This window comes from Sinohyriopsis cumingii, chromosome 4 (genome assembly GCF_028554795.1).
Source record: "Sinohyriopsis cumingii isolate HCF-2022 chromosome 4, ASM2855479v2, whole genome shotgun sequence".
NCBI lineage: Eukaryota > Metazoa > Mollusca > Bivalvia > Unionida > Unionidae > Sinohyriopsis > Sinohyriopsis cumingii.
The window spans coordinates 31,715,982-31,729,089 of record NC_142964.1 but is presented as its reverse complement, the minus strand read 5'-3'; the positions used below and the strand labels follow the sequence as shown (position 1 = coordinate 31,729,089).

At 31.8% G+C, this 13,108-nt stretch overlaps 1 protein-coding gene across 1 annotated transcript in view; it reads right to left on the bottom strand.

Annotated features, from left to right (window-relative positions):
* Positions 1-2,884: 2,884 nt before the first annotated feature.
* LOC149800881 (lachesin-like) overlaps positions 2,885-13,108 on the bottom strand; it is a 199,126-nt gene continuing 188,902 nt past the window's right edge. Inside the window, exons 6-7 of the mRNA XM_089954908.1 lie at positions 8,585-8,605; positions 2,885-8,259 (exon numbers count right to left, since the gene is read on the bottom strand). Of these exons, the coding sequence (XP_089811034.1) occupies positions 8,141-8,259; positions 8,585-8,605 (140 nt within the window). The 3' untranslated portion in view covers positions 2,885-8,140. The remainder of the gene's footprint in view (positions 8,260-8,584; positions 8,606-13,108) is intronic.

Here is a 13,108-nt window from a genome sequence, read left to right as displayed (position 1 = left end):
TACGATGCATTCTATACTGTTAGAATGCCAATTATAAGAATATTGTTTAAAACATAAATTACTCAGATAGAAGCTATATTATAAAAAATACTTGTGATATAGATATCAATAAGGGTGGCACTTTGCTGTATCGGAGAGCCTTGCTGTCGTCCTCCTGAAGTGAGAAACACTGTCGCTTAGCATCAACGACATTTTGAAGAGATATATACAGGTATATGCGGAGTAGGTTATATTTATTGTCGTAATATAGTTATCGGCAAGTTATTCGCTTTTGTGCTTAAGTCAATCAAACCTTAGAATGTTACATATTTATATCAATACATAGTTAACTGTTTTATTTGGTTGGCGTTTCGGATAGCGACATCGTTGCCGGTAACGAGATTTCCCTTTAGAACGAAATAGTTTTATTTCGCTCCAATTTTCGTGTTATTTTCTCTATCCTGTTTTTTATGTAGCCATCATTTACCTATTCAGATTTTGTGCTCCTTTCTGAATTAAAATGCTGTTAGAAATACGTGTATTTTATCATCCCATTGCATAAAAGTGTTATCATCAAATAATGCGATGATGTAAAAATACCCCAGTTGGACAACTCACCAATAAAACTCTCTTAAAAAACGAACACTCTGTATCGTTGATATCGAGTGTTCCTTTGTTCCTTCTCAACTAGTCATTTTCAAGTAATAAACATATTTCAATAGCATGATGGCATTTCTGTGTTTCATTTGTAGCATACAAAGATCAGGCGCATATATCTGATAATCCAGTTTGAAGGAGACTGTTCAGTAGCAAGGTCTCGTATCATGGTGGTGTTGGCATTTGTATGCAGTGTTCAAGAAAGTGGTACAGTAGTACACGGAAAGTTGCCTTGTTTGGCTGGCGTTAGGAAAGATTTGGTATCTAAATTATTACGTTGATTATTTCGTTTAATTTGAATTAATACGCTGATCATTTTGTTTGATTTGTTGTACGTGGGCACAACCTACGTCCAATAATATCTTACTATTTTCATTGAATCATTGTCCAGACCTATCATATATCACGTACTAGCCTAAGTTTTTAAGTTGTCTGGAGAGGTGCATGATTACGGTTGGTTTAATTAGACTGAAAAGGTATGCTCAATAATTTCAAATTCATCCGAGCCTAATTGGCCATAAAATTGTAACCAATAAGTCAGATGCATGTCTTCTTAAATGGCAAATTTAAATAATTTGCTTAAGCACATGTTCCAGAGATAGATTCTGTGCATACCAGTATATATATATATATATATATATATATATATATATATATATATATATATATATATATATATATATATATATATAACGTGTGTGTGTATGTATGTTTGTGTAATGTGTATATGCATGCATGTATGTATGTATGCATGTATGTATGTATGTATGTATGTATGTATGTATGTATGTATGTATGCAATCGGCATCATCTTAGATACTTGGTTATTTTGAATTCTCAGACTTGTATTCAATGGTATGTTGAATTTATAGATGATCTAGAAACTTTGTAACCAACTTTGTTTTCATTTTTGGAAATAGTTATTTCAATCTTTACTTTTCATTTAAGACGTATATAATTCAATTTAATTTGATATCAGAATCACACTTTGGCTTTATAAAGTCTCGTTAGGCACTGGATACTATTTTCTGCCCTGTGAATACTGTACGACTTGCAATGGAATCAGTTGGAGAGAGGTCTAAAATGTTATTGATAATGTCAAAAGAATAGGTGTTTGGTCAATAACATTACTGTATTTGCTATTTAATGGAGACGAACAACTATATAAAAATATATAATAATATCATATCTCATGTAACCGAAAACATAAATTTCTACTTTTCTTAAGTATCGACAGGGTATACAACATACTAATAATCTTTCGCCACTTCCTCTTGCTTTATTTTAGGATGACGTGTAAAATCATTTTTCAGAAAAGATGTACCTTTCGATCGTTTTGTGATAAATGAAATGAATTTGTATTTTCTATATGCAAGTTCAAAATTGTTAAGAAATACATTTATTCGTAGATTTAAGCAAGTGCTAAATTTAATCCTATGTGAACAAAGGAAATTCTATGTTAGGTCATCTCTTCGGACTTTCCTATTACATGATTATTTCAATGCATGCAAAACATGACCTCAGCGTTGAAGCTGACGTTATATTTAAATACATGTAACATTTAATTGCCAAAATAATGGAATGACTCTCTTGTAATTGATATGCGCAGGTGCTCCACTGTCAAGATACAAATACATCAGCATCACCAGAAAACTTTACCATATCTCATGTCATAAATTCTAAAGGATGACTTGCTTACTTGCATAAAACAATTTGACAATATTTGTTGTCATGCATTTTAAAATATTGCCAAGCTTAATTGCTCGATCATTGATTTGTAATCACATACCGAGAAATTGCTCTCTCGTATTTTTGCAACAGGTACATATATATTACATACGGACACAAGCAGCTTAACGCCTTTAATAGAAAGGTGTAATTAAAAAGGAAATTGAGAAAAGGGTGTAACAGTCTTTGCTTCATCCTGCTCCAATGGTTTTTTTACGAAGGAGGGGGGTGGACGGCTGTGCAAAATGTCCTCTGAGTTGGTCATTTCTACAATATCTTCCTTTGATCTCTAAGAGTCACGCAAAAGTCTGCTAGACCAGAGAAATTTAATTTGTGGAGCATACCATACTGTAATTACTTTCCTGCAGAAAAAAACTAAACAGTCAAAATCGAGTCAAAAGCATTTCAATATCTCAGAAAACAGAATTCTGATGATCTAATCACAAGGACTTCAATACTAATCATTGAGCCACCGTGCTCGTGATGATGACTGAAATGCGAGAAAAATCACAAAAGCATCTTGATCTATGAAATTATTTATTTTTCATATGAAAAATATAATTCTCTGCTATTCACATTACACAAGATAAATACGAGGAAACTTGTAGTAAATGATGACGGGAAAATATTTCATTCTGCGATATCTAAAATGAGTACCTATTAAAGGTTTTCTCAGTCACAACATCTTTATTTTCCTTCCTTTACAGTTGCATTTGTTGAATAGTTTTCTGTAAAATAGAGCTGCTTGCAAGCCCTAAACCCCAAATGTAAATTGAGTAAAACATTTTTCTAGCCTCCATTTTGTCCATTGTCGTAGTGGCAGAAGCATGCACATGCGTCGAAATTTAATTAAAAATAATAAAAGATAAAAAATATAATAAATAAACAAATAAACAAAATAAGTTTCAACAATATCAACATCAATGCTAATATTACTACTACTACTACTACTACTAGTTTTAATAATACACAGGCAGAAAATAGTCAACAAAGATTGGGCAGTTTATAAAAGCATACATTTCTTTTTTAATTTTCCAGACTCTAAGCGTTGTGACCTACGTGCATTCATTCCCAAAGGTTAAAAGTTATGTCCCAGCTTAAGAGCACCAATCCTCGTCCGCTTTTCTGAGAAGCACGTTTATCTTTAGTTTTGGATTCAATACATTCTTCTACACCACCAGACCCAGTCTAAGTTTGGAAGTAATACACTCTTTTACACTACTATACCCAGTCTAAGTTTGGAAACCATACAGTTTAGTAGACCACTAGATCCAGTTTTATAAACAGGACTAAGTGTTTAGAAATCATCCATTTAAACGTTAGCCTATAAACTCTTGCATACATATGTCACGAAAGCACAAAAGCCATTGCTTAAAATTTCGTGCTACTGCCTTCTGAATCTTCATTACTCTTGTATATTGAACATTTCACTTCAAATACATTAACTGATACAAGTAACTCGGTTACATTATTATAATTAGAAAGAGGTAAACATATTTCATGAACTGCCAAAAGAATAAACAATTTTATTGTTTATTTTTTATTTTTCAAAACTTTCGACAAAATTTCAAAATATTACTATTAATTTCTGAGTTGATCCCTTAAACACGAATATTTAAAGTTCAGATTACTCAATAATATGATCTGTAGTCATTAGAGTACTTACTCACTATGGTGTGTGAAAACATTGTATATGTACATCTTGTATATTTATAGGGCTGTTTCATATTAGCTTTAAAAAGTTTTGGACTTAGTCAATATCTAATGAATTTGGAATAAAAGATATAGTCAATATTTTATGAATGTGGTATAGAAAATAATTTCATTGTTTGTCTGAAATTATTATATTGCTTTCATTTCAGTAGTAACTAGTCTATCTGCGATTTAACGTAGTTTCCAAGTATTGCAAGCCAAACATTGCCCCCTCTATACGCTTTATCTGTACCGACTGAGCACCATTTTGTTTGAAATCTACGATTATAGTTAGAAGTGTGAGAAAAATAATACTTCATTATGGATCTGTAGTGGATGGAATCGGTCACCCTCTGGATCACACTTTTTATATTCACACTTTTTATATATCTAACTATGCTTATAAAGAATTTCATTGATCGTGTAAAACAGCTACCTCTTGCTTAGGCCCGTTTGACTTATGCTTGGCATGACTTAACAGCGTAACGTTTTTACAGGAGTACTGAGTATTAAGCTTGCTTGTCGTGGTACAGTGTCAGCGTAAAAACAAGTCAGTTTTTATTTTTCATGTTAGAATTGAACTGACATCTTGAAAGGTTGCATTTTAGAGGCATCTACATAATGTAATTATAAATAATCCCATCGTTCTCGGAAATTAATACAAACTGCAACACTGAAAACAGCGACAAGTTGCACGAACCTATCGTAAGAAGGAAGTGGCTCACAAGACATATCCACATAAGCTTTAAGTTTAGTAATCCAACGTGCATGCATTAAGAATCTGCCGGCAAATATTACGAATCTAAGAAAGCATTAATAAGAATTTAGTGGCAAACATTAAGAACCTCCCAAAAAATTTCAGATATAACCGAGCATACTATATTATTCATAAAGACAGCGAATGAAAGCAGATAGATTCGTAACCAAACATCTAAAGAACGCGGTGGAAATGATGATGACGACGGCGACAGTGATGGTGACGACAAAATGTACTATTGATAATTTCTCCAACGTTGTCTACAAGATGTATAATTAGAAATTGCGATTTTCACCCACCACGCGTAAAATCCTGCCTGTCTACTTTTGACGTGACACATGTCCCAAAGAAATTGTCTTCGTCGTGGTCGTCATCATCATGATGATCATTCTCATCTGTCATCATAATTAAACAGGCTTAGAATACGATCTCATTTTTGATTTTCTTTCTCTTATATTGTTCTTACATGCTGTATATATTGTTATTTTAGGATATAAATATACAACCATTGGCCATGCCTCTAAAACTTAAAATAACATAACTACAATTTATATTTGCAGATATATGCAGTTCTTATATTCGGTTTGTGTTGACAATTAAGCTGATGGAAATTGTATATTTATAAATGTCTAGGTAGCTGTCCATGTTCCCAGCAAAGACTGTACAGGGCTAACATAATAGGGACTTGTGTTTCCTTGTGAAAATAGTAATTTTAATTTTACGAAAGTAAAATATGATACTACTTTTCCGAACAGGACATATTAATAAACCAATTTGTTTTATAGCCACTATAAGTTACGTTTAGTTACATTGACCATTAGGAACTGTCATCAATAAACATTGTTGTTATAAATTTCAAGTTGTTTTATAAAATCATTCATGAGATATGATTTTACTAAGAAAGCTTTGTGAAACAGCTTACGATACACTTTATGAAGTTCGCAAGACCTGTCTTAAGAACGATCTTAAGAAAGATCCTTTCAAAGATCTTAAGAAAGATGTTACGAATGATCGTAAGACAGATCTTACAAATGATCTTTTTATCATAGATAATAACTTTCACGAAACTGGACTCTGGTGTTAACCTATTAAAAAGATATCGCTTTCAAGACATTTCTTCCTAGACAATAGTGTACAGTGGAGTAATATGTTTGCTTTATACTATTATCATATCAACAAAGTTTTATATTGCTAGCATAGTGAATATATTTATACAGTCCTAGTGATAGTTTCATTACAAAATAGAGTCCATAATGTCCGTATTTACTGATAGGAGCATACTTGATATTAAAACACGATGACGAGAGATATGGTGGAAAACTTCGCAGCAGCATGACGAGAAAATTACGAAAAGTAATAAGGTAGACAATTTAGAGACAAACTATAAACATATATTTATTTTACTAAAATAAGTAAGAAAAATTCTTTAGAAATCTGTAGGACATATAATTGGAAACGTGATATTACATTCATGAAACAGCACACAATATTGTTCATGGAAATTTCTCAGACAATCATATACCCATTCACATCACGTAATACGAAAACATTTTTTTCACAAAGTGCATCGGAAGCCAACATAATATTATTTCCGAGGTAGATTTTTTCTTGCCTTTTTATCTCAGTTCTCTTGTGTCGATTGGAAGAACAGTTTGTATTCCACAGTGGTCTTGGAGAAATGCAGACTATATGCATCACTTTTTCCCCTCCCATAATCTTGCTCAGTGCTAATCATGAAATAAATTCAGTGAATGGTACCGGAGTCTGGTACTCATGACAAATTTTGAAGTGGTGTCTCCGTCCTCTGTGGTTCTGCTCCTGAGATTTTTTGTGCGTGGATAAGGGAGACGACAAAGTTGTTTTGCATTACAACTTTATCATTGTATAGAGAGTTATCTTATAGTTATCAAATTGTATATAGAATTATAAAACATCTATGACATACTTGAATCGATATTTTTGATCGGATGACTATAACGAAAACAACAAATGTCTCAAGAAGACAGCTGATCAAAGTAATTGATCTGTGTGCAGACGAAACAGACTTTGAATAGCACAAAGGACGACCTTTGCTTCTCCTTGAAATTCGGTAACGAGTTTTCACTGTGCAGGGCTCTAGGAATTTTAATTGTTTGAAAGCGTACTAAGATTATTTAAAATCTAAAAGAATTTATTGGATCCGTGTTGTTTTTGTTTTGTTTCTGGCTTTCTTTATTTAGTATATAATACATTTCTAAAGTTCAGGAAGCGACAAAATAACCCGAGGAAGCTACAAATTTTCTATGGGATGCACGTTAGCATTAAGGACTAGATGTGTACTCTCAGATCCAAAACCAACCCTGTCCTTTGGATAATAAAATTTAACAAAATTGTTGGTTCTTTAATCCTGTCCTTAGATATACACATTACTTTTTTCATAACAAGACCTACTAGTGTAGAAATCAGAAGCATATCTTATCCTTAATTTTTTTAACCCAGTGCAAAATTCAGGAGCTGGACCATTACAGGGCAGAGATTAAGTAATCCATAAATAGCAAGTTCATCCTCAAACCATCGTTAATTCGGGCCATAATATATATTGTTCTGGCATATGTATATATTTCTCATATATAAATACAAAATCCTTCAGATAAATAGCAAGAAACTTAGAAAAAGAGACTTTGTGATCGCCATAAAATAATTAAAAAGACGTATCACTGCATGTCAGTTTTGATTTGTACGTTTTACATTTAAGAAAATACTTATTTCTTGTGGAATTGTGCTGCATTTAAATCATTAGTTATGATTAGTTACATACCGGGGCGCCTGCGCCCCATTTGCAAAATTGGCTATTACAAAATGCCAGTTTAAACTGAGTGTTTTCTCGGTTCAGATTTCGTTCACTTTGCCACGTATATATCCAGACATGTCGTGTAGACCTAATGATTCTAATCCTCAAAATCACGCCAAAATGATTTCGTTTCGACTATTCGAAGTATTGTTTAAAAAAAACCATACATACATATAATATAGTGCAATTGTTAATAAAATAATGGAAATATGCAACTAAACCCCAAAATGCCTACATAGCATCTTTCTTGATGAACAAGAGAATTTGTTCCGATGCAGCTTTTGCAAAGAAACGATGAAACGTATCCCTTTACAAAGAATTGTCAATTAGAAAAGGGCGTAAGATCAAGGGAAACAAGAACCATATGGTGACTATATATAATATGTAGGTTGATATGTTCAAGATTATTTACACCTGCGTAGTTTATATAAATAAATTATATTATAATTCACATTATCACAATCTTGATAAAGTAAGTTCATTTGGAAATGAAACTATCACACTTGTACCACAAAAAATGCCGTCAATAGAAACAATATTGGTAAAACAATGTTTTCGAATGAATCAAAGTCACTTTTGGCACCACTCTGTGAACTGTTGGCTTCAGGTATGGTTCCTGAAAATATAAGACAGAATGGCTATTTTATTAATACACCAATAAACTGAAACGTTTTACAGAAGGCACGGATTGTTTCTTTGAAAGATATAATTCACTTAATTTGGAGATTATTGAGCAATGGTAATTTATTGCATATAACTTTTTTAGTGATCAGGTGAGTTAAGTTTTTGATAACAAAATTATATGTTACAACATACCACCGTCTTGTATTTAAAAATAATAATAATTATGATAAGGAAGGAAAGCATTTATATCCATAAACATTGTACGTTCATAATTTTACAAACGTGAAAGAATGAATTTAAATAATATCTTTACTTACTTTTATCTTTTTCTTTTCCCTCTGAAAAATGAAATAAAAAGGATGACGGAGGTGTTTTTTTTAAAAATATAATAAAGGAATTTGGCTTATTGGCAATACATAGAGATAGGAATGTAAACATGATGACCTATAATCAGGAAGATTTCAAAGTAGATTCTTTAATGCAAATTATACCTGAAAGAACAATTGCCCTTCCAAATCAATGAAACATCTGATAGAAAACATGTGTTGACTCGTATTAAATTAGTAAAGCCATACATTATATACTGTTAATGTGTCAATTCCACCAGTAAGCATTCTAGTTGTTAGATATTCATTTTCTAAACGGAGATGAGTTTATTTACAGTTAACATCTAAGCTAACATTTAAAACATTTGTGTCGTAGGGTGCAGTCTATGTTGCAAGTCCTCAGCCCTCATTATTTTAGTTTTATTTGCATTGAGCCCCTGTGGTTTAAATTGGCCATACTCAGAAATACGTAACCTTATTTTACTAATGTGTCTGGGATAATCAATTCCAGAAATGACCGCCAAAATGTTGATACTGATACTATCGTAAAATATTCCAGAAGGTGTGGTAAGAGAAATGTCAACGGTCGCAGCCAATCAGTGAAGAGAATACAAGAATGCAAAAATTTCATGTTATTTTTGACCACCCACATTACCATTAAGTGAATGATAAATTCAAATTCAAACACTCTATTTACCTCCTAGTCTAAAAGTACTGGATCATCTATAATCTTGGGTACCATTTCATTTATTAAAACGTACTAGTTAGATGATGAGGACAAATGGCAACACAAGGTAATAAGTTCACGTTTTTATCACATATTAAATACATCGTATTGAATTCAACCGTTCCAGAGGCGATATGACGATTTCAGAAGTTTAACACGCAAACAGCCATGCGTTTATCTAGAGACAATCTCGTTACTTTTCAGGTTTGGAGAGAATAAAGGTGTCATCAAAGCTAGTCTTGTTGACGAATGACATGTAAGGTAATAAAGTGTGTTCAAGTTGATTTAAAACACTAGAATACAAATTGCAATGTTTCAGAATAGATGCCGAATTACAAGAATTACAGCTTACTATCAACGATGATAGCATCAAAATAAGTACCATCACTCTGATTACAACAACTGGGAAGGCAGACTGTTACCCATACTTGAAAACATTCATACCTTCGAGATAATTTAGTAAACGTTGCATTTTGCTGAAAATAAATTAACCCGTTTTAAATGTTTTGTTAATATGTCTTATTGATAATATTGTCAGGCATTTTATCAAACAGAACGTTTTGTACGGATTTTTGTATTTAAATTTAAATAATGAGCAGGAAACAATATTCTATACATAGGCACCACAATCATTAAAGTCTAGTCGCTTAAACCGATAATGAGGAAACAAAATAAACGAGATAAAAAGAAACATTATGCTGAATCGAAATATTGGTCAAATGGCCAGGTTACCTGCATATTATAAAATCAAGCGAGAAAAAGTATTTGAACAGAGGAATCTTTGTTAGTAACGTGGATGATCGCTAGAAGGCAGTTATTGCTGACATGTGAGAATATGAAAATACAACGTTGGATATAAATACATTTTGACATTGATAGTTATGTTCTCAAAATAAGCTTGGACTGAAAAAGCAAACACAGAACATGGAGAATACATAGGTAAGACCTGCAGATAAATTTTGAAATAGCGACAACCTGAAAAGATAAGTTTGATGGGACAACATATAATTTTATAAGAGGGGGTTTAAGGATATGCTGGAAAGGAAACAGAAAATAATTCTGCACATGATTATAGAGTGGAAAAACTTTAAACAATGTTTCAAATCTAAATGTGAAACAATATAAATCAAAATAAAACCAGCAATTTGCTCGATGTTTCCACGTAAAACGGTGGATGCAAAAAACTCAATATTAATCAATTGATATTACTGCAGCTGATGCAATCAATGAGGACAATTGAATATATATATATATATATATATATATATATATATATATATATATATATATATATATATATATATATATATATATATATATATATATATTTAAAAAAACGGAACTTGTCTAACCTTGCCAAGGAAATATATAAATTCTCTGGGAGTTCAATCGTTTCTTTTTGAAGCTGAAGTTTTCTAAACTCTATTTTATCTGGTTTGCTAATTTAAATTCGTTTACTTTCATTTCAGAGACACATGAAGACTTATTGATCAAACCAAAAGCACTTTTATCCTAAACAGTTCTTTTACATCAAATATTGGAGTAAAATTATATTTATTTATTGCGTCTTTATAGAAGTCTTTGCTTCAGAAAGATCATATTGTCTGGCAAACTGGAGAATAGGCGCCCTTTTTCAACGTTTCTAACCTTTCCTGGGTAAAATTTAAAATAAATTCTCTACTTTGGATGACATTGTGAAGGCTTGTTGGTTTCACTAAATATTTCTCAATTATCTGAAAATTGAAACATAAGGGACTAAAAAAAATCCCCACAAAAGCGAGTTAGATTTTCTAAAACATTCGAAGATTTTGTACAATAGTTCAAAGAAATTTATCTAAGTAACAGAAAAGACTGAAAACCAACAAGTTTTGTTACATTAAGCAAATAATGTTTTGCCTCGAATACAAAGTGAAAATTTAAAAAGAACTTACATTATTATGAATATAATCCCAAATAGTCCTACAATTTCTATCACAAGTCCTAAAGTATAGATATTCGAATCAATTCTAGTGATTTACCGAATGAACATTGATCTTAAATGTGCTGAAATACCAATAGCCTGGAATGATGTAGACGCGATAACAGTCTTGATGCATTTCAGTGATATAATACAAGATGTCTTTAAATGAATCCACAATAATCCAAAATAGTGATTCAGTACTAAAGTCAAAGAGTACATTGTAACTCTAATAAATAATGTAAATAAATAAATAAATAAATAAATCCTCTCAAATTAAAACTGAACACAACTTAAAGACGGATTCAATTTCAAAGTAGAAAAGAGTAATTAAAGCATAAACAGCATTGATATAAAAACTTAAGACACAATAAGAGGACCACGATCAGTTCAAACGCTCATATTTAGAACATTCTAAACTGTCAGTAAGATCAAGCCTATTACTTAACGTTTAGTAAAGAACATGTTAAATATCAGGTACGCTAGGAATTCCCAAGGGAAAACCAGTGTTCTGAACTCAAATCTAAGTAAACATGTTTCCATACAAATAATAATACTCTTGAAATATAAACTACAATCATAAATAATAACTTTCTATGTAATATGTTGTTTACAAAGAAAAAAACATTAGTCACATTGTCTCATTCATTCAATTATGGACAAATGTCAATCAAACAATGGAAATTAAATATGCATAACACATAAAACAACCAACCATTCATTTATACGCATACAGTTGATTGGGTGAACCAATATAGCCTGCTACATAAAACAGTAGCAGATAATTAAAAGTCTCTGGCTGGGGCTAACTGAAACAAATAATTATTTATATTTATTAAGTTCTTATTTACTTCAGTCACTGAATAAATAACCTGTTTCTCGTGTTCCTCTACTTATATTTGCATTCTGTATTATGTTATTAGTAAGGTCTAGAAAAGGCTGTGAACATAAATAGCAAATGTAACAAATTAATTCCTTTGATTGACAATGCGAAACCAAGTCTGTTTGATATTTTCCTATGAAGATCATTTGTTTCTCAAACAACGTAATTTTGCTTTTGCGTCCCGCGACAAAACTGTGCTCATGTACACGCCACATTCGGTACAGTAAATTGAAAGTCAATCTTCAGTCTTCGGTCTTCCTGATAAGGAAATCTACTTGATGAATCCATTTGGGTCTTAAAATATTTCCGATAGCAGAGAAGGACAGTCTTTTAACACATGAATTATAAGATGAACTATTTTCATTCTTGATGGTTTAGGACCATGAAATATACTTGAAATAAATCACGGATGTAATGTCTGCTAATAATAACAATGAAGAAGGCATACTTTGTAAAGGTTTGAAATACGGGTCATAGTTTCTCAATAATCGCAGCAATAATTACACAGTGTACATAATCAACTACAACTCAGACTTGGTAGTATTCAATAGTCAGAAATCAATACAGATATATGGTGAATGGTACAAAGTGTGGAGAAGTTTTGAAAAATCCAAACGTTTATACATTTTTCTAGATCAGATCAATGACACCACACTTGTCATCGATATTACATGATTCGTATTTATTAAAGGCCTTGCCTATTCAAATTGTTTCGAGACGTTGTTTCATACAATGTTAATGGACAATTACATGTATGTTCATGCTATGACCGCAACATATGATTTTCGTATAAAGCAAATACTATAAAGTCCAATGTTAGCTTTCAACCATAGCCCAAAAATAGAAACAGTAACTGCTAAACTGCTTAAAGTTCAACAATGCGTCATGCAATTAACATGGGCCTAAAATGAACAATAACCGTATCACACGTTTGCGTGATACTATTAC